At 42.2% G+C, this 26,542-nt stretch overlaps 1 protein-coding gene across 5 annotated transcripts in view; it reads left to right on the top strand.

The window, feature by feature from the left end:
- The window catches only part of garnl3.L (GTPase activating Rap/RanGAP domain-like 3 L homeolog), a 114,948-nt gene that overhangs the window by 81,611 nt on the left and 6,795 nt on the right, over positions 1-26,542 (top strand). For all 5 annotated transcript variants that reach the window (XM_041572367.1, XM_041572366.1, XM_041572364.1 and 2 more), the window contains 18 exons: positions 4,217-4,316; positions 7,523-7,641; positions 7,947-8,011; positions 9,084-9,147; positions 9,512-9,538; positions 10,199-10,274; positions 12,592-12,690; positions 13,173-13,276; positions 15,657-15,765; positions 16,932-16,977; positions 17,311-17,417; positions 17,540-17,655; positions 20,475-20,579; positions 21,075-21,149; positions 22,761-22,872; positions 24,505-24,603; positions 25,939-26,055; positions 26,203-26,378. In XM_041572367.1, coding sequence (XP_041428301.1) covers positions 4,217-4,316; positions 7,523-7,641; positions 7,947-8,011; positions 9,084-9,147; positions 9,512-9,538; positions 10,199-10,274; positions 12,592-12,690; positions 13,173-13,276; positions 15,657-15,765; positions 16,932-16,977; positions 17,311-17,417; positions 17,540-17,655; positions 20,475-20,579; positions 21,075-21,149; positions 22,761-22,872; positions 24,505-24,603; positions 25,939-26,055; positions 26,203-26,378 — 1,716 coding nt within the window. The remainder of the gene's footprint in view (positions 1-4,216; positions 4,317-7,522; positions 7,642-7,946; positions 8,012-9,083; positions 9,148-9,511; positions 9,539-10,198; positions 10,275-12,591; positions 12,691-13,172; positions 13,277-15,656; positions 15,766-16,931; positions 16,978-17,310; positions 17,418-17,539; positions 17,656-20,474; positions 20,580-21,074; positions 21,150-22,760; positions 22,873-24,504; positions 24,604-25,938; positions 26,056-26,202; positions 26,379-26,542) is intronic.

Here is a 26,542-nt window from a genome sequence, read left to right as displayed (position 1 = left end):
ACATTTCTTTAATTGCTCATAACCAATGACATTACCATTGATATGAATACATTTTGCGAGGTTATTCATGGCTGTCTTGCATTATAATAATGTATAATATCCAATATAACCAATTAATAATATTAAAAAAAAACCTCTGGCACCCAGGGACTGCACAGAATTAAAGTATAATGTTTCCTCTGTTTCTGTTCTTAGCCAGTCTTTGCTTCTCTTTGATATTCCGTGGGCTTCCCATCTCAGCCGTACAGCTTTTCTCTTATAGAGCTTTAATACAGGGCAGGAGAGATTAAAACACAACAGAGCCGGGGTCTGATCAGCATTGGAAATCTTGCCTTGTGCAGCAAATGTTTAATTAGACGCCTTGGCTTAAGTCCTCTATAGGGTTTTAAGGAGCCGAGCCCGTCCCTGTTGATGCTGAAAGATTGGGAAGATTCTGCTGATTCTTGGTATTTCCCAGTTTGTTACGTTAAAAAAAAGGGTATACATTGTTGCCACTGATACGATGTGTCTATTATTTATTATATAAATGCCTGGGCCCTACAGTCCTATTTTAACTAGAATGGCTGCCCCATAGCTATGCAGTAGTTTATTTGTATAGACCCCGATAACGATTCTGAAGCAAACACACTGTTATACCAATACAGAGTAATATTGCATTAAACTGAAATTCTCCTTCATGGATTGGTGTTACTGGTCCTTTAACAAAACCCACAGCACGTTACTAAGTGATCTCTTAAGAGCTCCCTGGCTTTCCCCAAGCTGCAGCACTCAGGATTTCAGCAGAGAGTGGAGGCCGCATTAAACCCCCCGAATGGCTGATGACTTCCTTAATGCAGCAATGGAAGAGCCAGGGTGCTGCTATGAATATGAAACAAGCATTACTTTACAGCCAGAGAGAAGGTCATGTGTGTCAGGCAGATAAATCACGTTTACATCGAGCAGCCTCCGTGCATCGTAGAATGGATGTTTCAACAGCACTTTGCTGATTTTCTTTTTTTTTTTGCATTTAAGACATGACAGTTGCAGCAATGTGCGGTTGGCTGCTCAGTCTTTCAAGGGGGGGGGGGTACATTACACGCACCACAAATTCCTTCTGCAGTGGCATTTTTTGTCATCATTATAATCAGAATGGGGGTATATGCCTAAAAGGCTGACTCTATATATATATATATATATATATATATATATAATATATATATATATATATATATATATATATATATATATATATATATATATATATATATATATATATATATATATATATATAAGGAAAGAAAGTGAGAGAATAATAAATGACAGATAGGAAGTATGGCAAATAGCAAGGAAAGATGGTGACAGAATTATGAATGGCAGGTAGGAAGTGTAGGAGATAAAGAAACAGAAGGAAGAATAGCAGATAGGAGGTATGTTAGATAGCAAAGAAAGATGGCAACAGAAGGACGAGTGGAAGGTAGGAAGTATGGGAATATCAAGGAAACATAGTGGTTGAAGGATGAGTGAAAGGTAGGAAGTATGGGAGATAGCAAGGAAAGATGGTGGTTGAATGACAAGTGGAAGGTAGTTAGTATGGAAGATAGCAAGGAAAGATGGTGGTTGAATGACAAGTGGAAGGTAGTTAGTATGGAAGATAGCAAGGAAAGATGGTGGTTGAATGACAAGTGGAAGGTAGTTAGTATGGAAGATAGCAAGGAAAGATGGTGGTTGAATAACAAGTGGAAGGTAGTTAGTATGGAAGATAGCAAGGAAAGATGGTGGTTGAAAGACAAGTGGAAAGGTAGTTAGTATGGAAGATAGCAAGGAAAGATGGTGGTTGAAGGACAAGTGGAAGGTAGTTAGTATGGAAGATAGAAAGGAAAGATGGTGGTTGAAAGACAAGTGGAAGGTAGTTAGTATGGAAGATAGAAATGAAAGATGGTGGTTGAATGACAAGTGGAAGGTAGTTAGTATGGAAGATAGCAAGGAAAGATGGTGGTTGAATGACAAGTGGAAGGTAGTTAGTATGGAAGATAGCAAGGAAAGATGGTGGTTGAAAGACAAGTGGAAGGTAGTTAGTATGGAAGATAGCAAGGAAAGATGGTGGTTGAAAGACAAGTGGAAGGTAGTTAGTATGGAATATAGCAAGGAAAGATGGTGGTTGAATGACAAGTGGAAGGTAGTTAGTATGGAAGATAGCAAGGAAAGATGGTGGTTGAATGACAAGTGGAAGGTAGGAAGTATGGGAGATAGCAAGGAAAGATGGTGGTTGAATGACAAGTGGAAGGTAGTTAGTATGGAAGATAGCAAGAAAAGATGGTGGTTGAATGACAAGTGGAAGGTAGTTAGTATGGAAGATAGCAAGGAAAGATGGTGGTTGAATGACAAGTGGAAGGTAGGAAGTATGGAAGATAGCAAGGAAAGATGGTGGTTGAATGACAAGTGGAAGGTAGTTAGTATGGAAGATAGCAAGGAAAGATGGTGGTTGAATGACAAGTGGAAGGTAGGAAGTATGGAAGATAGCAAGGAAAGATGGTGGTTGAAGGACAAGTGGAAGGTAGTTAGTATGGAAGATAGAAAGGAAAGATGGTGGTTGAAAGACAAGTGGAAGGTAGTTAGTATGGAAGATAGAAATGAAAGATGGTGGTTGAATGACAAGTGGAAGGTAGTTAGTATGGAAGATAGAAAGGAAAGATGGTGGTTGAAAGACAAGTGGAAGGTAATTAGTATGGAAGATAGCAAGGAAAGATGGTGGTTGAATGACAAGTGGAAGGTAGTTAGTATGGAAGATAGCAAGGAAAGATGGTGGTTGAATGACAAGTGGAAGGTAGGAAGTATGGAAGATAGCAAGGAAAGATGGTGGTTCAAAGACAAGTGGAAGGTAGTTAGTATGTAAGATAGCAAGGAAAGATGGTGGTTGAATGACAAGTGGAAGGTAGTTAGTATGGAAGATAGCAAGGAAAGATGGTGGTTGAAAGACAAGTGGAAGGTAGTTAGTATGGAAGATAGCAAGGAAAGATGGTGGTTGAAAGACAAGTGGAAGGTAGTTAGTATGGAAGATAGCAAGGAAAGATGGTGGTTGAAGGACAAGTGGAAGGTAGTTAGTATGGAAGATAGCAAGGAAAGATGGTGGTTGAAAGACAAGTGGAAGGTAGTTAGTATGGAAGATAGCAAGGAAAGATGGTGGTTGAAGGACAAGTGGAAGGTAGTTAGTATGGAAGATAGCAAGGAAAGATGGTGGTTGAATGACAAGTGGAAGGTAGTTAGTATGGAAGATAGCAAGAAAAGATGGTGGTTGAAGGACAAGTGGAAGGTAGTTAGTATGGAAGATAGCAAGGAAAGATGGTGGTTGAATGACAAGTGGAAGGTAGTTAGTATGGAAGATAGCAAGAAAAGATGGTGGTTGAATGAAAAGTGGAAGGTAGTTAGTATGGAAGATAGCAAGGAAAGATGGTGGTTGAATGACAAGTGGAAGGTAGGAAGTATCGGAGATAGCAAGGAAAGATGGTGGTTGAATGACAAGTGGAAGGTAGGAAGTATGGGAGATAGCAAGTAAAGATGGTGGTTAAAGGACAAGCGGAAGCTAGAAAGTATGGGAGATAGTAAGGAAAGATGGTTACAGAATAGCAAGTAGGAAGTATGGGACAGAAGCACTATCTTTGTTTGCCATCACTCATATTATGGGAAAGTGGAAGGGGCAGCCAATGCTATTGTTGTTGTAGTTTACCTGCAATTCCCTTATACATATATATGAAAGTATATACATAATGATTTACGATTTAATGATTTTAATTGCCATGTGGACCAAACAGGTTCTTCCTTTCAAGAATATTTTTTTATCTCCTCCCTGTGATGTTAAAAAGACGATTTTGGCTCCTTTGCCACATATATCTGAGAATAGTCCCACTTAAAGGGCAAATATACTCTGGGTGGTTATAATTAAGACACGGCACAGTACTATCAAGCATGTTTCTCCCCTTCAACAGCCTTTAGCAGAACCCTTGGTGCCAAGTATGGTATGGTGTTCTGCCAAGACATGGCTTTGTTTTGTGTGACGGCGCTGTTGCTCTGCAGTGCTGCTGTTGCTAGGCAGGATGTGGTAATGCTGTTACCTAATGATGGTGCTGTTGCTATGCAGTGGTGCTGTTGCTAGGCGATGGTGCTGTCAGTTTGCACAGTTACAGTTGCTACATGGGGGCTCTACGCTTGACAATAACCCCACTGATTTTCTTTTATTCAGAGTACAGACTATACGCCAGGTACTTGGAGAAGAACAGATGTTCATTTGGAAAACCCAGAGTATCACACCAGATGGTACTTCAAATATTTTCTAGGCAAAGGTGATTATATGTTCATACAGACCCCAAACACACAACAACATCCAGCAGGAGATTTCATTATTCCTTATTAAACCCAACCCACGCACAGACTCTTCCTCTTCTTCTCATCCTGCTACTTAAATGTTCCTTTTCTGTTCTTCTTAAGGAGGCAGTAATTCTACAGAACTGTAGTACTTCTGTGAGCAAACACATCCTACAGCCTGTCAATTAATATACTCACGTGCTAAGGCTATATTCCACTGGTCATGTGTTCTAACCAACCAAAATAATTCTGTACCATCTTAATTGAATTTGACTGATCTACTATACCTGCTATCCCACAGTCACACTCCCTTCCCAGAGACTATTATCCACTGTTACTATAGGCACCATCTCTCCCTACTATACCTGCTATCACACAGTCACACTCCCTTCCCAGAGACTATTATCCACTGTTACTATAGGCACCATCTCTCCCTACTATACCTGCTATCCCACAGTCACACTCCCTTCCCAGAGACTATTATCCACTGTTACTATAGGCACCATCTCTCCCTACTATACCTGCTATCCCACAGTCACACTCCCTTCCCAGAGACTATTATCCACTGTTACTATAGGCACCATCTCTCCCTACTATACCTGCTATCCCACAGTCACACTCCCTTCCCAGAGACTATTATCCACTGTTACTATAGACACCATCTCTCCCTACTATATCTGCTATCCCACAGTCACACTCCCTTCCCAGAGACTATTATCCACTGTTACTATAGACACCATCTCTCCATACCATATCTGCTATCCCACAGTCACACTCCCTTCCCAGAGACTATTATCCACTGTTACTATAGGCACCATCTCTCCCTACTATACCTGCTATCCCACAGTCACACTCCCTTCCCAGAGACTATTATCCACTGTTACTATAGGCACTATCTCTCCCTACTATACCTGCTATCCCACAGTCACACTCCCTTCCCAGAGGACTATTATCCACTGTTACTATAGACACCATCTCTCCCTACTATACCTGCTATCCCACAGTCACACTCCCTTCCCAGAGACTATTATCCACTGTTACTATAGGCACCATCTCTCCCTACTATACCTGCTATCCCACAGTCACACTCCCTTCCCAGAGACTATTATCCACTGTTACTATAGACACCATCTCTCCCTACTATACCTGCTATCCCACAGTCACACTCCCTTCCCAGAGACTATTATCCACTGTTACTATAGGCACCATCTCTCCCTACTATACCTGCTATCCCACAGTCACACTCCCTTCCCAGAGACTATTATCCACTGTTACTATAGACACCATCTCTCCCTACTATACCTGCTATCCCACAGTCACACTCCCTTCCCAGAGACTATTATCCACTGTTACTATAGGCACCATCTCTCCCTACTATACCTGCTATCCCACAGTCACACTCCCTTCCCAGAGACTATTATCCACTGTTACTATAGACACCATCTCTCCCTACTATACCTGCTATCCCACAGTCACACTCCCTTCCCAGAGACTATTATCCACTGTTACTATAGGCACCATCTCTCCCTACTATACCTGCTATCCCACAGTCACACTCCCTTCCCAGAGACTATTATCCACTGTTACTATAGGCACCATCTCTCCCTACTATACCTGCTATCCCACAGTCCACACTCCCTTCCCAGAGACTATTATCCACTGTTACTATAGACACCATCTCTCCCTACTATACCTGCTATCCCACAGTCACACTCCCTTCCCAGAGACTATTATCCACTGTTACTATAGGCACCCATCTCTCCCTACTATACCTGCTATCCCACAGTCACACTCCCTTCCCAGAGACTATTATCCACTGTTACTATAGACACCATCTCTCCCTACTATACCTGCTATCCCACAGTCACACTCCCTTCCCAGAGACTATTATCCACTGTTACTATAGGCACCATCTCTCCCTACTATACCTGCTATCCCACAGTCACACTCCCTTCCCAGGAGACTATTATCCACTGTTACTATAGACACCATCTCTCCCTACTATACCTGCTATCCCACAGTCACACTCCCTTCCCAGAGACTATTATCCACTGTTACTATAGACACCATCTCTCCCTACTATACCTGCTATCCCACAGTCACACTCCCTTCCCAGAGACTATTATCCACTGTTACTATAGACACCATCTCTCCCTACTATATCTGCTATCCCACAGTCACACTCCCTTCCCAGAGACAATTATCCACTGTTACTATAGACACCATCTCTCCATACCATATCTGCTATCCCACAGTCACACTCCCTTCCCAGAGACTATTATCCACTGTTACTATAAGGCACCATCTCTCCCTACTATACCTGCTATCCCACAGTCACACTCCCTTCCCAGAGACTATTATCCACTGTTTACTATAGACACCATCTCTCCCTACTTATACCTTGCTATCCCACAGTCACACTCCCTTCCCAGAGACTATTATCCCACTGTTACTATAGACACCATCTCTCCCTACTATACCTGCTATCCCACAGTCACACTCCCTTCCCAGAGACTATTATCCACTGTTACTATAGGCACCATCTCTCCCTACTATACCTGCTATCCACAGTCACACTCCCTTCCCAGAGACTATTATCCACTGTTACTATAGACACCATCTCTCCCTACTATACCTGCTATCCCACAGTCCACACTCCCTTCCCAGAGACTATTATCCACTGTTACTATAGACACCATCTCTCCCTACTATATCTGCTATCCCACAGTCACACTCCCTTCCCAGAGACTATTATCCCACCTATACTATCCCACAGTCACACTCCCTTCCAGAGACTATTATCCACGTTACTATAGACACCATCTCTCCCTACTTACCTGCTATCCCACAGTCACACTCCCTTCCAGAGACTATTATCCACTGTTACTATAGGCACCATCTCTCCCTACTATACCTTGCTATCCCACAGTCACACTCCCTTCCCAGGAGACTATTATCCACTGTTACTATAGGCACCATCTCTCCCTACTATACCTGCTATCCCACAGTCACACTCCCTTCCCAGAGACTATTATCCACTGTTACTATAGGCACCATCTCTCCCTACTATACCTGCTATCCCACAGTCACACTCCCTTCCCAGAGACTATTATCCCAATACTACTATCCCACAGAACACTCTGATCAGGATATATGAACTGGGATCCATGTGTTTTTTTTGCAGTACATCAGAACTATGTTGGGACAGATGCAGACAAGAACCCATTTTTTCTTTCTGTGGTACTTTCTGACCAAAACAATCAGCGGGTTCCACAATACAGAGCAATCTTATGGAAGAAAACAGTAAGTAAACAATATGACCCTGCAAGTCTTTCATTAAGAAGAGTTGAACATTGTTTGGCATTTTGCAAAGGAGTAAAAGGGTAACAGATGCAATTCCAGATAATGGTCATAACACTGCAGTGCAACTGCCTCTTGGCTGGGAATGAGTAAAGGCTGAATATAAAATGGCAATGGGATGAGTAAATACCATGGTTACATGTGATATAGTCACTTGGACTTCTGGCTAAGATATATTAATGGGGAAAACAGTTGGTAAAGACGTTGAATGGGTCTAAGAATGATTTTTTGATTTATGTGTCTTTCAGGGTACACAGAAAATTTGCCTTCCGTACTGCCCCACAAAAACATTATCAGTGAAATCTATTTTAAGGCAAGTACATTGTTGTTGTTATTAACATCACAACTGTGTTCAGAGTGGCCCAGGCCCCACAGATATTGATCACTGCAGAGTCAGTTGTAGAAAAGAAGAGCAGGGGATAACAGAGAAGATGGAGACATAAGGGCACCATGAAGACAATAGAGTCAGATGGAGATAGTACAACAAGATGGTGATAGTGTGGCAAGATGGAGACATTATGTCATGAAGAAGACAGTAAAACAATGTCAGTGTTGCAAGATAAAGGTGGTAGGGCAATATCTTGATAGTAGGAAAAGTAGAAGTAGGGGAGGTTGAAGAACAAGACAGAGACAGTTAGTCATAATGGAGGTAGCAGGCAACAGTAGGGGAAGATGAAGAATTTGGAGAAAGTAGGATAAGAACTTGATAGTAGGGGAATATGGAAACAGAAGGCCAAGACTGAGAAAGTAGGATAAGATCTTTATAGTAGGGGAATATGGAAACAGAAGGCCAAGATGGAGACAGTAGGATAAGATCCTGATAGTAATGGAATATGGAACAGGAGGGAAATTAGTTGGGGAATATGGACACAGGAGGACAAGATGGAGACAGTAGGATAAGATCTTGATAGTTGGGGAATATGGACACAGGATGACAAGATGGAGACAGTAGGATAAGATCCTGATAGTAGAGGAATACGGACAAAGGAGGACAATATATTTATAATAAGGGGATACAGACACAGGAAGACAAGATGGAGACAGTAGGATGACATGGTCACAGCAGGGAAACATAGTCATAGTAGGACAAATGGTGACAGTATGGCTAGGCCAAAACAGTAGCATGAGGTAGTAACAGTAGGGCAAGGGGTATACAGTATAACAAAATGTTCATAGTGTGGCAATATGGAGACAGTAGGACAAGATGGTAACATTCGATGATAAAGGCAAAAGGGCAAACTATAGTAACAAGGCAAGATGGCAGCAGACCCTATGCCACCCAACCGCGTCTTCAGCCATATTACCCACAGGAGATCTAGTGTTAACCCACATAATAAAGCCACTTTACCCCAGAAAACCACCTAATATGCCCAATTTCCTTTCAGTGCCATGAATCTTGACAGATTTGAAAAAAGCCCCAGGGAAATTCTCAATCCAGAGATCCAAAAGGTAAGCCATTGACTCACTCACGTGTCATAATAATCCTATTGCAGGGCTTTCCCTAGTTAATACAAAGATATTTTTTAACACCGGTTTCAGATTCTGCTGTATTTATATAGGCCATTGTGCTCTTTCTGAGGTACACGGCCAGTCATGAAGGCGACCAATGCTGCTGGTCTTTTGAGGTCAAGTATGGGAAAGCAGAAGACTTTTGGAGAGTTTGATTGGGAAGGGAGCCCATTTAGGGGGACCTATGCTTACAATGTGGCTTTACTTATCCATTATTCTGTCTATATGAAAGTAAAGAAATTCATAAGATTTGCATTTTTTTTCATGCCTCGCTAACACTTGTGTTTTTGTGTCCTCCCTGTAGGACCTGCTGGTTCTTGAAGAACAAGAAGTAAGTCAAACTGTTAATTTTCCACTCATCGATCCATTAAGCAAATTCCAGGTTTAGCTTGACGTTGAAAGCCATACAATTAGGGGATTTTCTTACGTTCAACCAATTATGTGCAATTTCGGGTCCTTTATTTATATTTTATTTTTTTTTAAAAAATGAATTCCCCGTTTCTGTGCGATTGCTTCGCCTGTTCAGCGCGTAGGAGGCAAATTGTAAAACTACCGATGGCAAATCCCTGGGATCCATAAATAAACAGTAATTGCCTATTTTTCTGCCAATTTTTAGCTGGATTTTTTACTTTTTAAGAGAAATTTTGCAAGACTCTGTTTATGTTAGGGTGGCACCCAATCCATTTGTTGTTGATGGGGCCCGAATACTAAATCCTCCAGAAAAACATCTAGTTGAATACAGAACAGAATTCAACCCCTAATTTGCATATTTAAATTTGAGACACATTTCAAAAAAATTAGGGTTAGGGTTAGCCAGTATATTAGGGTTATTGTATTAGGGTAAGGGCAAGTGTATTAGAGTTACAAGAAACCAAGTGGTAGACACAGGGGTGTGGTTAATCATTAGATAACATGCACTTTATTTTGAGTCTTTGGTACCAAAATATTTTCTTTGAAAATGCTAATGAAGTTGTTCTTTGTGTATTTCTAGGGTTCAGTGAATTTTAAGTTTGGAGTTCTCTATGCCAAAGATGGCCAGCTTACAGACGATGAAATGTTCAGCAATGGTAAATATTGGCACCCGCATATTTCTTGCCAGTAGCTTAGGGGCCCAGTCTGAAGGCCAGTTAGGGGGAGATTTGGGGTGAGTGTTTATTTGTGCCCTGGGTACCCCTGGAACTATAGCAGGGTGACACCCCAATGTTTCTATATATCTGTAACCTTGTTATGAGCTAAGGGGGCCCAGTCTGAAGGCCAGTTAGGGGGAGATTTGGGGTGAGTGCTTATTTGTGCCCTGGGTACCCCTGGAACTATAGCAGGGTGACTTTTACCCCAATGTTTCTATATATCTGTAACCTTGTTATGAGCTAAGGGGGCCCAGTCTGAAGGTCAGTTAGGGGGAGATTTGGGGTGAGTGTTTATTTGTACCCTGGGTACCCCTGGAACTATAGCAGGGTGACTGTTACCCCTATGTTTCTATATATCTGCAACCTTGTTGTGAGCTAAGGGGGCCCAGTCTGAAGGTCAGTTAGGGGGAGATTTGGGGTGAGTGCTTATTTGTGCCCTGGGTACCCCTGGAACTATAGCAGGGTGACTGTTACCCCAATGTTTCTATATATCTGTAACCTTGTTATGAGCTAAGGGGGCCCAGTCTGAAGGTCAGTTAGGGGGAGATTTGGGGTGAGTGCTTATTTGTACCCTGGGTACCCCTGGAACTATAGCAGGGTGACTGTTACCCCAATGTTTCTATATATCTGTAACCTTGTTATGAGCTAAGGGGGCCCAGTCTGAAGGTCAGTTAGGGGGAGATTTGGGGTGAGTGCTTATTTGTACCCTGGGTACCCCTGGAACTATAGCAGGGTGACTGTTACCCCAATGTTTCTATATATCTGTAACCTTGTTATGAGTTAAGGGGGCCCAGCCTGAAGGTCAGTTAGGAGGAGATTTGGGGTGAGTGTTTATTTGTACCCTGGGTACCCCTGGAACTATAGCGGGGTGACTGTTACCCCAATGTTTCTATATATATATATATATATATATATATTTATCCTTGTTATGAGCTAAAACAAGCACAACCAAATTCTGGAATTCAAGAAGTCTGTTCTAGACAGAACATGGAAACCAACCATAATAATGTATCTCATTTACATCTCAAGGTAAAAACACTCTTTTTACCTCAGACAACACTCCTGACAGTGTTCCTAAAGGTATTACATTATATAAACACCTTAGGTCTTAATGGGAAAAATGAACGTAGGGAGGTGTAAGATTCTGACTAACACCTGCAGTGATGTAAGAAATATGTTAATAAAATATAACAAAGAAAAGACTGTTTAATAAATGAGACATCGATGTATGTAAAAGGACACCAAGCTCAGTTATATGTTTGTCAAGAGAAAACTTTTAATATCCAAGTTCCCTATATAACTCAGCATTGTGCCTTTATATGGTCACAGAACAACCTCTCAGTGACTTCTAATATCCTTATCATTTACAGTAGGGGGTACATTATCCCTTATAATACATGAGTGATACTCAGAGTTCCCTGTATAACTCAGCCTGCAGCCTTGTGTCTTTATATGGTCACAGAACAACCCCTCAGTGACTTCTAATATCCTTATCATTTACAGTAGGGGGTACATTATCCCTTATAATACATGAGTGATACTCAGAGTTCCCTGTATAACTCAGCCTGCAGCCTTGTGCCTTTATATGGTCACAGAACAACCTCTCAGTGACTTCTAATATCCTTATCATTTACAGTAGGTACATTATCCCTTATAATACATGAGTGATACTCAGAGTTCCCTGTATAACTCAGCCTGCAGCCTTGTGCCTTTATATGGTCACAGAACAACCCCTCAGTGACTTCTAATATCCTTATCATTTACAGTAGGGGGTACATTATCCCTTATAATACATGAGTGATACTCAGAGTTCCCTGTATAACTCAGCCTGCAGCCTTGTGCCTTTATATGGTCACAGAACAACCCCTCAGTGACTTCTAATATCCTTATCATTTACAGTAGGGGGTATATTATCCCTTATAATACATGAGTGATACTCAGAGTTCCCTGTATAACTCAGCGTGCAGCCTTGTGCCTTTATATGGCCACAGAACAACCCCTCAGTGACTTCTAATATCCTTATCATTTACAGTAGGGGGTATATTATCCCTTATAATACATGAGTGATACTCAGAGTTCCCTGTATAACTCAGTCTTAACTTTATATGGTCAAAAAAAACAGTGGTGACTTTTAATATCCTTATAAATTATAGTACGGGGTACATTATCCCTTATAGCATGCAGAAATAATTTGGAACATGAACATCATGTTATTGGTTCTCTTACAATTACCTTTCTCTCTTATTTTTTTTTTTAGAGGCTGGAAGTGAAAGTTTCCAAAAATTGCTAAACCTACTTGGTGACACCATCACATTGAAGAGTTGGGTTGGCTACAGGGGAGGTCTAGACACCAAAAGTAAGAAAAAAAGGGGGGTTAAAATCATAGGGAGGTCATTTGGGGCTAAATGAAAGTCATGGTTCCAGATAGCCTACAACTCCAATGATCTCCAGTATATATTTCAATATACAGTCCCACATACCTTCCAGTTGTTCTTTCTTTTTGATTAGACAGCACTAAATAGATGTTATGAATAGGAAGAGAGTTTAGATTGTATTTCGGGCCATGGCTGTGGTCTATAGTATGTGGCATAATATATATATCCCTATATTCCATAAATATGTAGAGGTAAGCACAAGTAATGTCCTAGAAAACCCCACAGTTGTTCCATTACAACTGCCATCTTGGTAGTGGCAGTGTAATACTAAGAGATAACCCTAAGAGACAAGTTAGATACTCTGATGTATCACTGACATGACAAGATTGGCACTTGACATGTTTAATAATAAATGAGGTGTGCTGAATTTATCTTATGAGCCTGTGGGTTATTCCCTTGGCAGATGACACAACAGGAATACATTCCATCTACACTGTTTACCAAGGGCACGAAATCATGTTCCACGTCTCCACAATGCTGCCGTATTCTAAAGACAACAAGCAGCAGGTAAGTTCATGGAATATGATCAGCCCAATAACTTCTCTGTTACCAGCCACCTGTCCAGTTTTTCCTGGGTATTTCCACACCAAAAAGGTCGTTGGGTTGGGTTATGGACAGACTGATGTCTGAGATCTTAATGTTGAAGGGCAAAGCTTTCGACAGTCGACATGTACCCTATCCAGAATTTTTTATTCTACCAAATCCATCATCAAATTTTTGCCAAATACCTGCTGACAGGTATATTCCAGTTATGACTAAAATTGTTCTTTTTGGACCTCATCCCAAACCAAATCCTGCATTTGGTGTATGCTTGATCTACAGGCATTATGGCCCAGAAACTTCAGGAGTATGAGGATGGGGATAGTACGGTGTTTTTTCCTTGGGTTATGAAGGCAAGAGAACCCAAAACTATTGTGTTGAACGAACGTTGTACAATAAAGCTGACCATACAATAGCGATGCTCCATGCGGGGGTCCCCAACCTTTTTTTTTTTAACCTGTGAGCAACATTAAGATGTAAAAAGAGTTCAAGGTTATCAACGCAAGCATGAAAATTGTTCATAGGTGGGACAAAATAAGTGCTGTGATTGGCCATTTGGTAGCCCCATATAGACCAGCAGCCTACAGGAGGCTCTGTTTGGCAGTGCACCTGGTTTTTATGCAACCAAAACTTGCCTCCAAGACTGGAATTCAAAAATAAGCACCTGCTTTGAGGCAGCTGGGAGCAACATCCAGGGGTTTGGTACCCAACATGTTGCTCACGAGCCACTGGTTGAGGATCACTGCCCTACGCTATCCAACTGTAGGAGTGGCCAAACATGTGCATGGCCACCTTCTGATGTTCCATTTGCTGAACTGCAGGAAGCAAATAGGAGCTATGGTTCCTCATCACTTCCTTATCTGTTGACATGGTGCATCAGCAGATGAACTTTTTGAACATATCCACTACCTGTGATATGTCAAGACTGCAGGATTATCAGTTGAAACCCCACCACAGCCTGGTGTACAAGTCTAGATGCTTGGGTAGTATGGTCAAAGACAATTCAACCCAATCTGGTTTTGTACTTCCAGGTTTAGAGGACTAACCATGACTCTCCCGTTAAGATCAGGACAATATTACTGTACCTTGTGTTGAGCACGGGAGTAAATTCTGATCGCATATAAGCGATCCCATCAATATTCTACACACCACTGTTTCATAACGTTCCACCTGCATCAACAAAAACATCACAAGACGAGAGGTGGAAGCGGTGGGGGGCGAGATAAGGTTTGGTAACACAAAGCACGGTTGATCAAAGTCTACATGTCATGCATTAAAAGAGCTGCCGCCTGGCAGGATGACTAAAATCCAATTCACGTATTTATTGAAGCATGTTAAACATGTGCCGGGCAGATAGGAACATTTAGCAGAGTGCTCCGCAGAGGCAAGACAAGGCCCGTATTGATTGTTTGTCGAAAGGGTGAAAGATAACCAAGAGAAGCCTCCTGCCCCTCCCCAAGAGCAGCCAGGCTGATAATGAAAGGATTTTCCCTTTAAGGATACTGAAACTGCTGCTGAAGGTCAGTACCCAAAATCCTCAGCAAGCCACGTAGGCCTTTCAATCAATGTTGATATCAGCCTCACTTGTAACCACCCCTAAGATTTTGCTTGGGAAGATATCTGAAACAAAGGTTGATCCGATAGGGCTCTAACAGAAAAGGCAAAGCAAATTATTGGAGACTCTCATTTTTCTCCCTGGATTAGGAGGACATTAGCCTTCTAAATAAAATTATATTTCCATCTGTCCTGCTCCATTCTATGCAGTATTAACTTTGCAGCGGCATGGACAGCAGTCTGGTTTAATACCCAGATGAGCCAGTAATGACCAATGGGATTCTTCTGAATGGGACATTATGAGCTGGACCCAGACTGATTTAAGTTGATGCTAGTGTCTAGCTGCCGTTCTTCATAAAATATAATAATGTAATATAGAGAGAGCGGCTATCAGGCTACTCGCTCTGCTTTGTGTCTCCATCGGCAGCAGACTGGCAGTTTTATGCCTGGAGATTTAATAAGACTTTTTTCCGTTGACTACAAGCCATCATTATCCTAATGCAATTGTGTGCTACCAAATGTTTCTCCTTATGTTCTCATAAAAATTATTTCCTGTAGGACTCCTTGGGATATATTCATGGTGATTATATCCAGTGTGGCTGATTTATTAACACAGGTCCTAGATAATTCCACCAGTACAGTTGTACACAGTCACTACAACCTACCTGTGTAGGTGAAGATTTACTGCTCCCAGAATTTACGCCATTGGTTGAAGAAATGTTGACAACTTGGGTAACGGCCTGGCAATGTTAATGGTTAGTGCAACCAATGCAGTATCTTGTGTTTTCTTCAGGTAGAAAGAAAACGTCACATAGGGAATGACATCGTGACCATAGTGTTCCAGGAAGGGGACGAAGCCTCATCATCCTTCAAACCTTCCATGATCCGATCCCACTTCACTCGTATCCTTTTCAACCAGAAATACCTGGCGCACCTTGGATGAGGGTATCTACCTACCTATCGATCATCTATCTAGCTACCAATCTCTACCTTCAGTAGCAGATAAGGAAGCAAAGATGAGCGTCAACTCTTTCCTTCCTGCAATTCCAATTGTTTGGGCTGTTGGCCAAACCATCTATGGTTTCCATCTGTTCAAACCACAGGCTGATTGATCGGACACCAGTATCACCCAGTGAACGGCCACCAGGGCCGGAACTAGGGGTAGGCAGAAGAGGCACCTGCCTAGGGTGCAACAATAGGGGGGCACAAGGAAGGTACCTCTTAAATTGTCTTATGCCTACTCCTATTCTGTTTTTGAGACCCTCTTCAGTTTTCACCTCTGCCCCTCTCTCCCCCCATCACTCCCGCCTCCCCTCCCATCATCACTCCCACCTCCCCTCCCATCATTACTCACACCTCCCCTCAATCACTCTTCCCCCATCACTCCCACCTCCCCTCATGCCCGGATTTGTGGAAAGACTACCTAGGCCCGGGCCTAGGGCGGCAGGATTTTAGGGGGGGCGGCATGCTGCCAACCACACCCACATTGGTTCAAAAACACTGGAGATGCACTGGAGATACAATAAATTTCCCCATTGATGATGAAAATTTGCACGAATAAAGGGGAGGAGACAGGGGCGACGATTGGCAGTGGGCCTAGGGGCGCCCTCTATGTAAATCCGTCCCTGCCTCCCCTCCATCAATTCCACCTTCACTCCCCTCGTCACTCTCCCCTCCATCGCTCCCCTCCATCAATCCCACCTCCCCTCCGTCAATCCCACTTCCTCTCTGTCAATCCCACCCCTCAGTTGCTCTCCCACCTCTGTCCCCCATCCTGCCGGCTGCAAAAGAAGTTGAGGTCAGGTGCATGCACAAGCCCGTGAGAGGTAGGGAGCAGTAGTGGATTTAGGTTGGCCGGCCGAGTTGCCTAGGGCCCTGGTGGCCACCATAACCCACAGAGGAAAGAAATAATGGATCCCTTGTCTATCCTTTGTCCCTTCTCCTGAATCTAGAGTACAGGGATGGAAGTTCTTGCCAATGATGATCTGCTCTTCTAGGTTGTTTCATATGTATGTTGTTAGTCCAACCATTACCGTAACTTCATGGCTTTCCTTAATGCCAACTGAAGATATATTTGCCTTAGTGAGATATAATAAGCAAAACGACAGCTACAGGTAAGTGGCCACCCATGTGTTCTTTTTCACCTTTATCTGGTTCAGATGAACCAAAGACCTCAATGATCAGGGAGTTCATCAAGTGGGTGGCACCTTTATAGTGGATGTAGATATCACTCCGCACCTTCTCCAAACTCTTTAGCATTGTGTGGATGGTCTGTTGATGGTCTGTTGAACTTCACATTCAAAGGTGCCACCAATAGGTACTTCCAAGGACTACTTAATTTTGAATTCTTATCTCTGGTTGGTGTTAACAATGGGCATTGGGTGGGGGAAATAGGTGACTAAAAGAGGGGTCACATAAAACATAGCATTGTGTGTTTTTGCCAACAGGCTAAAAATATATTCAGAAGAAAGCGTTCCGCTGTTCGGGCCTCCGCTCCTATCGCCGCCGGTCTTTACTGACCACCAGGAATTCAGGGATTTTCTGCTAGTAAAACGTAAGTGTTGTTGTTGAGTCTACTGCTCATTTTAAACACGATGATGGAGAACATGGCAGCGGATGAGATATGATGCTGTAAGAATCTTTTTATATAGACATTCCACTTCCTTCCTGTCTCAGTAATTAATGGCGAGAAAGCCACTCTGGAAACGCCAACGTTCGCCCAGAAAAGACAGCGCACTCTGGATATGTTGATCCGATCTCTATACCAGGACCTCATGCCAGATTTACATAAGGTAATCCTGATTTATTGTGTTTTGCCTTGAGCTGTTTGCAAAATATTTTGCCTCCGCGTAGCCAACGTTGAAATCTGACAGATCGCTTCCTTACATAGAACATCTGCTGGGGGACTGTCACACTGCCAACGCTCACATTCCAGGCAAACTCATCCTTATGCTAATACTGTACCGAGACGTTATCTGGGAGCGGGCGGCGAGACAATAGCTTGGATTCCATTGATATGGAGGGGTTATTTTAGCAACAGCAGCCTATCGTGACTGAAGGACTGCTGTGGGTACCACAAAATGCAAGGATGCCACATTATATATATATATAGGATTCATCATGACAACAGCTGCCCGTCATGACCAGTGGGACTTATGGCATGGGACCATAAAGCACCTGTTGTAGGTGCAGAAAGGCAGAAAGATTCCAGAGCTAGGTCATTTGTTTTGCTCACCCCCCATATGTATAAATACAAATATACAGAGAAGGAATGTTCTGGGCACACAATAAGCTATACCCTCATACTGTACTGTCTAAGGGAATCAATATGGCACCTCCTCCTCCCATATGTATAAATACAAATATACAGAGAATGAATGTTCTGGGCACACAATAAGCTATACCCTCATACTGTACTGTCTAAGGGAATCAATATGGCACCTCCTCCTCCCATATGTATAAATACAAATATACAGAGAAGGAATGTTCTGGGCACTCAATAAGCTATACCCTCATACTGTACTGTCTAAGGGAAAGAATATGGCACCTCCCTCCTCCCATATGTATAAATACAAATATACAGAGAAGGAATGTTCTGGGCACACAATAAGCTATACCCTCATACTGTACTGTCTAAGGGAATCAGTATGGCACCTCCTCCCATATGTATAAATACAAATATACAGAGAAGGAATGTTCTGGGCACACAATAAGCTATACCCTCATACTGTACTGTCTAAGGGAATCAATATGGCACCTCCCTCCTCCCATATGTATAAATACAAATATACAGAGAAGGAATGTTCTGGGCACACAATAAGCTATACCCTCATACTGTACTGTCTAAGGGAACCAATATGGCAATCCCAACCCATCTTTATTAATAGAAATACTGTATATAGAGAAAGGAATTATCTGTACACCCTGTAGGTACAAAGTAAGGAGAAATACACCAGACCCTCTGCAGCAGTTATGGTCAGAGAATGTTCTAGGTAAATAAGATTCTTCTCTCCCCCCCCCCCCCCATCCAGAGCAACATTTCTATGGACACTTGGCAGCAGAGCACTCTGTTTTTCCGTGGCAAGAGCAGAGGAGCGACTCTTTACATGTTAACAAAAGGTCTCCGCTGGTCCCATCCATCAAGCCAAGAGGCTGACATTAATAAGCGCTCCCTGATGAAACACTTCTGTCATCCCGGGGCCCAAGCGCTCGCTGCTGTTTCAATGATTACTTTCCAGAAATAGAGATAATTCATTTTGTCTGATGGAGCAGCATTAACGATGCTCAGCAGAGAACCTCTCGTTAATTACCGACGCCCCCCCACCACACTTTTTTCCTAGAACTTGATCAATCTGCAGATAAAATACTGATCCGATAGAAAATATATATTTTTTTTAAATCATTTTCTTTCCAGACATAGAATCACAATTAGTCGTGAGACAGACTGTTCTAACACAATGCAGAATTTCATATAAAAATGACATTCACTCACTAATATTATTTTAAAGAGCATTATATATATATTTAAAAGGAACCCCCGCCCACAAACAAAGAAAATTATACCAGCAAAGGTATTCCCTGTACTAAGCACAATTCAGCAGGAACAGCCGCTAAGTTTGCTCATAGTCTGTACAGAGAGATCCCATAAAACTATGGCAGCATAGATATTCCCTGTACTAAGCACAATTCAGCAGGAACAGTCCCTAAGTTTGCTCATAGTCTGTACAGAGAGTTCCCATAAAACTATGGCAGCATAGGTATTCCTGTTTCGAAGCACAATTCAGCAGGAACAGCCCCCTAAGTTTGCTCATAGTCTGTACAGAGAGATCCCATAAAACGATGGCAGCATAGGTTTTCCCCTGTACAATTCAGCAGGAACAGTCCCTAAGTTTGCTCATAGTCTGTACAAAGAGATCCCATAAAACTATGGCAGCATAGGTATTCCCTGTACTAAGCACAATTCAGCAGGAACAGTCCCTAAGTTTGCTCATAGTCTGTACAGAGAGATCCTATAAAACTATGGCACATAGGTATTCCTGTTTCTAAGCATAATTCAGCAGGAACAGTCCCTAAGTTTGCTCATAGTCTGTACAGAGAGATCCCATAAAACTATGGCAGCATAGGTATTCCCTGTACTAAGCACAATTCAGCAGGAACAGTCCCCTAAATTTGCTCATAGTCTGTACAGAGAGATCCCATAAAACTATGGCAGCATAGGTATTCCCCTGTACTAAGCACAATTCAGCAGGAACAGTCCCTAATTTTGCTCATAGTCTGTACAGAGAGATCCCATAAAACTATGGCAGCATAGGTATTCCCTGTACTAAGCACAATTCAGCAGGAACAGTCCCTAAGTCTGCTCATAGTCTGTACAGAGAGATCCCATAAAACTATGGCAGAATAGGTATTCCCCTGTACTAAGCACAATTCAGCAGGAACAGTCCCCTAAGTTTGCTCATAGTCTGTACAGAGAGATCCATAAAACTGAGCACAGTCCTGCAGGAACAGGCTAATAAGCTTGCTTATATTCTAAACCCAGTGATAAGTTTATGGGTCCAAGATGCTACAACATGCTGGATTTTCACCAAGCTATTTTGTTCTGGGGGTTTAGAACATGCTAAACAGAAGGTCATTCAGCGATGTGCTTCCAGAATCACCCAAGTCAGCCCGGAAGAAAGAAGAGGCCCGGCAGGCGGAGTTTGTCAGGATTGGGCAGGTGAGTCTATGGTTGTGGGAATAATAGTAAATTGTGTCCAATGGGATCACTCAGGTCTGATTGATGGATACTTTGGATTGGCTTTGGATTAGTCATTAATACTGATCATACTCATGCCAATATAATTCTCCCAAAAAGTACTAGATGATTTTCTGAGCATATATGTTGGATAGATTATCTTGACCAATATCTTAATATAGGTATGGGACCTGTTATCCAGAACGCTCAGAACTTGAGTTTTTTACTCGGAAAAGTCCTCTTTCAGTAATTTGAATCTCCATACATTAATTCTACTTAAAATTTATTTAAACCTGAAATAAACCCAATAGGCTGGTTTTGCTTCCAATAAGGATTAATTATATCTCAGTTGGGATCAACTGTTTTATTATTACAGAGAAAAAAAAAAAAAGAGAATAATTTTTAAAAATTAGAATTATTTAGATAAAAGAGTTTATGGTAAAATGTTCTTCCCAATCCCATTCTCTTTCTCATCAGGCGCTCAAACTGAAAACCATTGTCAGAGGGGACGCCCCCACGAGTCTGGCGACTACAGGCCTGTGCCGAAAAGAGGTACAGTCTTCTGCCCAATAGGAGGGATGAGCAGGATGTAGGGGAGAATGTATTTTAAAGAGATACAATCACAAATATCCTGTAAACACCTTGGGGTGGTAATTTATCATGCAGTGGTCTAGTAACCTATAGCAACAGCTGTTAGCATTCATTGGTTCCCCTTTAAGTTAACTTGTAGTAGGCCAGAGAATGGCCAATTCTAAGCAACTTTTCAATTGGTCTTTTATATTTTTTTTTTTACAGTTTCTGAATAATTGCCTCCCTCTGATTCTTTCCGGCTTTCAAATAGGGGGGTCACTGACCCCATCTAAAAAACAAATGATCTTTAAGGCAGAAATGCTATTTTAATTGCTACTTTTTATCACTCCTCTTTCTCTTCTGTCCCTCTCCTACAGGGTCGGACTGGGGGGCCCGGGGCCCACCGGGACCGCTGTCCATGGCCCCCTTCCGGCCTCCTAGCCTGGGCCCTATTGTGAAGCCTATTCAGGCGCGCACGCATGCTGCAGGCTGCGCAGCGCCAATTTTTTTTTTTACGATTTCAGAGGGAGCCCATGAGGGTCGGGGCCCACCGTGCCAGTCCGACACTACTCTCCTATTCATATTCCGGCCTCTCATTCAAATCAATGCATGGTTGCTAGGGGGAGTTGGACCCTGGCAACCAGATTGCAGCAACTGCAAACTGGAGAGCTGCCGAATAAAAAGCTAAATAAGTCAAAAACCACAGATAATAAAAAAATTAAAAGCAATTGCAAATAGTCTCAGAATATCCCTCTCTACATCATACTAACAGTTCATTTAAAGGTAAACACACCCTTTTTAACAATGCAAACCTCTGACTGGCTGCTGTCAGTTACTATACCTGAGCGAATGTTGTATGTATATATGTATATATATATATATATATATATAACTTGTCAAGATGGACCAGCACTCCAGTTTGTTCAATCAAACGTGAATATTTATTTGAATAGTCACTCTCGTGTCCAACGTTTCGGCCCACATCTGGGCCTTTATCAAGGATGTGGGCCAGATGTGGGCCGAAACGTTGGACACGAGAGTGACTATTCAAATAAATATTCACGTTTGATTGAACAAACTGGAGTGCTGGTCCATCTTGACAAGTTGCATAATACCACTTGACCGGGCACCCACCACGAACTGAGAGGGTTAAAGTGCAGGTACTTTCTGAAACTTATATATATATATATATATATATATATATATATATATATATATATATATATATATATGTATATGTATATATATATATGACCACGACTTTGCTTTATTATAACCAATGGCGTAAATCCCCATGCTTCCGCCACCCCCCCGCCCACGTCCTGCCTCCACCCACTCCAGCCGGACTTGCGTCCCCCTTCTTTGCTGCAGGTAAAACCATGGCTGGGGAGGAGGGTTTTTTTTTTATTAGCTATAGAGTAGGCAGACACCACATTCCAGGCCCCCTGTTCCCTGGTCCCCCCCTAAGTCTGCGGGGTCTGCTTCCTCTATAGTTCCGCCACTGATTATACCAATTACGCACAACTCCTTTGCTGCTTACTTGGACGTGGGTGTAGCTTGGGCTTATGAACCTCTTTTTTGATTACCTTCCAGCCTTGGGAATCCCAGTGCTTCTGCAACAGCTTCACTCATGAGGCGCTTGGGGGCGACTCCTGGGGGCAGTCTCTCCTGGTTTCCACGGACGCCGGAGTGTTGTTAATGGATGGTGAGTTCAGTTCGATCTCTCCTACAAAAGAGTAAGATCCAAGGGGAAGTATTACATTCATAATTTCCAAAGGAACATGTTGCATGGCATTTATCTGTATTTAAACCTATAGGTGAGAGCTGCCATATTGCTTCCCATACACCCATTATGATAAATGACTCCCATTTCACTCTGCAACAGAAGCAAGCTGCGGCCTATTGTTACAAGTCGCCTAGAAATGGAAAAGCACTAAATCCATATATTTCTGCATTCCTGTGCTAAACCCAATGGATCCCTCTCTTGGGAACGACTGAAGTGGTTACATTAAGCCGGAGAGATGTAAGAGCGGCTAAGCAAAACCAGCCTCCGTCTCATTAAAATCCCCTCCGATTCTTCGGGGCTTCTTATTGATTCATTTATTTCCCTTGTTTTATTAATGTTACGGGTGCAGGAGCAATTAGAGGCTATTTTTAGCTGCTGCCGGGGAAGAACCAGAAATCCTGTAGCCCTCTAGAATTCTAAAGCGACTCATTGTGAATGGAGGCTAAAGAGGATTAATACTCCTGTGTTGCTTTTCTGCTTTCTGGGTATAGAATAATAGGCTATACCCTCATACTGTACTGTCTAAGGGAATCAATATGGCACCTCCTCCCATATGTATAAATACAAATATACAGAGAAGGAATGTTCTGGGCACACAATAAGCTATACCCTCATACTGTACTGTCTAAGGGAATAAATATGGCACCTCCCTCCTCCCATATGTATAAATACAAATATACAGAGAAGGAATGTTCTGGGCACACAATAAGCTATATCCTCATACTGTATTTTCTAAGAGAAACAATATGGCACCTTCCCCCCATATGTATAAATACAAAAATACAGAGAAGGAATGCTCTAGGCACACAAAATGCTATACCCTCATACTGTACTGTCTAAAGGAATCTATATGGCACCTCCATCCTCCCATATGTATAAATACAAATATACAGAGAAGGAATGTTCTGGGCACACAATAAGCTATACCCTCATACTGTACTGTCTAAGGGAATCAATATGGAACCTCCTCCTCCCATATGTATAAATACAAATATACAGAGAAGGAATGTTCTGGGCACACAATAAGCTATACCCTCATACTGTACTGTCTAAGGGAATCAATATGGCACCTCCTCCTCCCATATGTATAAATACAAATATACAGAGAAGGAATGTTCTGGGCACACAATAAGCTATACCATCATACTGTACTGTCTAAGGGAATCAATATGGCACCTCCTCCCATATGTATAAATACAAATATACAGAGAAGGAATGTTCTGGGCACACAATAAGCACTGCTATACCCTCATACTGTACTGTCTAAGGGAATCAATATGGTACCTCCTCCCATATGTATAAATACAAAAATACAGAGAAGGAATGCTCTGGGCACACAATATGCTATACCCTCATACTGTACTGTCTAAAGGAATCTATATGGCACCTCCCTCCTCCCATATGTATAAATACAAACATACAGAGAAGGAATGCTCTGGGCATGCGGAATATTATACTATTATATTGTACAATTTCCAGAATTATTAAGCACATACAATGTATATGCCGTTGACAAAAACACATGTCTGACTCCCTATTTTCTTTCCTCAGATGGACAGCCGCCTGTAACCGTATTCGACAAAACCTTTCAGATTAAACAAATGCACGTGCTAGAGAATTTGGACCTCTTAATTACAAGAGTAGACAAAGGTAAAAAAAAACAACGGCCAGCTTGTGTGTAGATCAGTTTGCGAGCCTTTTTGGGATCTTTCATTCTACACACATTGACCTGTTGATGCATTTTATCCTGGTGGCCCCTGTTATGATCCAGTCGTTGGACCAGGGCACATTTGTGACCAAATCAGTTAAAGATCTACTTGTTTGGTGGATGCTTTGGAAGTGGTGGTGCTATTTTTTTAGAAGCTGAAGCCTACTTCCTTATTTGACCCTGAGCCTTGGTTAATTTTTACTTTTTCAAAGTGTCCATGCTACAACTCAACCTAGTAAGCAGAACCTAACATATTAGATCCAGGCAGCCTCGGGCTCTACAATGAACACCAACTTCCAAAAGGCCTCATGTGTTTGAGTTAGGAAGTGCTTTTGAGGTGGTGGTGCCATGTTATTAGAAGTAACATTATTACCTCTGTTATATTGCCCAGAGCCTTGGTTAATCATTCCATTTCCTAAGGGTCCATGCTACATGTCCTTGGTACAACTCAACCTAGTAAGCAGAACTTTAGATACTAGATCCAGGCAGCCTCAGGTTCTCAAAAAAACAAGAACTTCCAACAGGCTTCCTGTGTTTAAGTTAGGTTAATCATTAGATTTCTACAATGTCCGTGTTACATGTCCTAGGTACAACACAACCTAGTAAGCAGAACATTACATACTAGATCCAGGCAGCCTCAGGTTCTCCGAAAAACAAGAACTTCCAACAGGCTTCCTGTGTTTGAGTTAGGTTGAACATTAGATTTCCAAAATGTCCACGTTGCATGTCCTAGGTTCAAAACAGCCTAGTAAGCAGAACATTACCTGCTAGATCCAGGCAGCCTCGGGCTCTCAAAAGAACACCAACTTCCAACAGGCTTACTAAGTTTGAGTTAAGGGGTGCTTTGGAGGTGGTGGTGCCATGTTATTAGAAGGTTATTTGGCCCGAGCCTTGGATAATAAGATAACTAACAAGTACTGTACATCAGTGAAGTCAAGTGATGTTTTGGAACAACTGCCCAATAGGATTGTTAAGTTGATTGGGAAGTATCATTTGGAGGACCCATTCCTGGTACCCGTAAGTACAACAAGCATCCTCGGAAACAGAAGAGTGGCCATAAATAAATCTCACATTCATCGTTTATATCATCCATACTGGTACTGATCCATGGGAGCTGTGTTTGGTAGCACCACAGTAGGTGCCCACTAAAAGGTATCTACTGTTACACCATGCAAAAGTAGTTCAATAGGCCTGAACAGATTGTTTTCTTTAGAATAGGTCTAGGTCATGTCTCCATTTCATGTCTTCCATTTCAAAACATTGCTCTGTATCCCCAGGGAAAGAAGCTCGCCTCTACGTCTTCAGACTCAGTTCCATCAAAAAGGGCTTGGAAGACAAGCAGGTCATGAAGAGCAAATATGAATGCAGGGAAAACAAACTTGAAAAAACAAAAGGTAAGTACTTTTTTAACTGAATTGAAACCAAGGCCAAAGCAAGTCTTCAAAACGATCATTCTAAATACACAAGTCCTGATCAGCCAGTTAGATTTCAATGGCAGAGAACTCTCTACATGTCAAATATCAGTTTTATTTTCCACACAGGGTGCCATTTGTACGCTATAAACACCCACCACGGTAACGAGCTGAGAATAGTAGCGGCCATTAGGAACAAATTACTGCTCATCACCAGGAAACACAAGCAGCTCAACAGCTTCACAGGGTTCACAGTGACGTCCCCTTCTACAGAATCACCTGTGGAGGAATTCCAATATATAAGGGTAAGGGTCTGACGCGTGGATCTGGAAGGTGGTGGCATCTTCAGGGTTCCCACAGCTGGCTATGTCAATGCACACAGCCAACTTGCACCTAAAGATTGGTGTGCATGCATCATTTTGACTGTGAGCACTGGTAATGACACTATCCAAAAGTATCCGCATGTGAC

Source organism: Xenopus laevis, chromosome 8L (assembly GCF_017654675.1).
Source record: "Xenopus laevis strain J_2021 chromosome 8L, Xenopus_laevis_v10.1, whole genome shotgun sequence".
NCBI lineage: Eukaryota > Metazoa > Chordata > Amphibia > Anura > Pipidae > Xenopus > Xenopus laevis.
The sequence above is the reverse complement of the archived record's forward strand: the minus strand, read 5'-3'. Positions and strand labels throughout refer to the sequence as shown.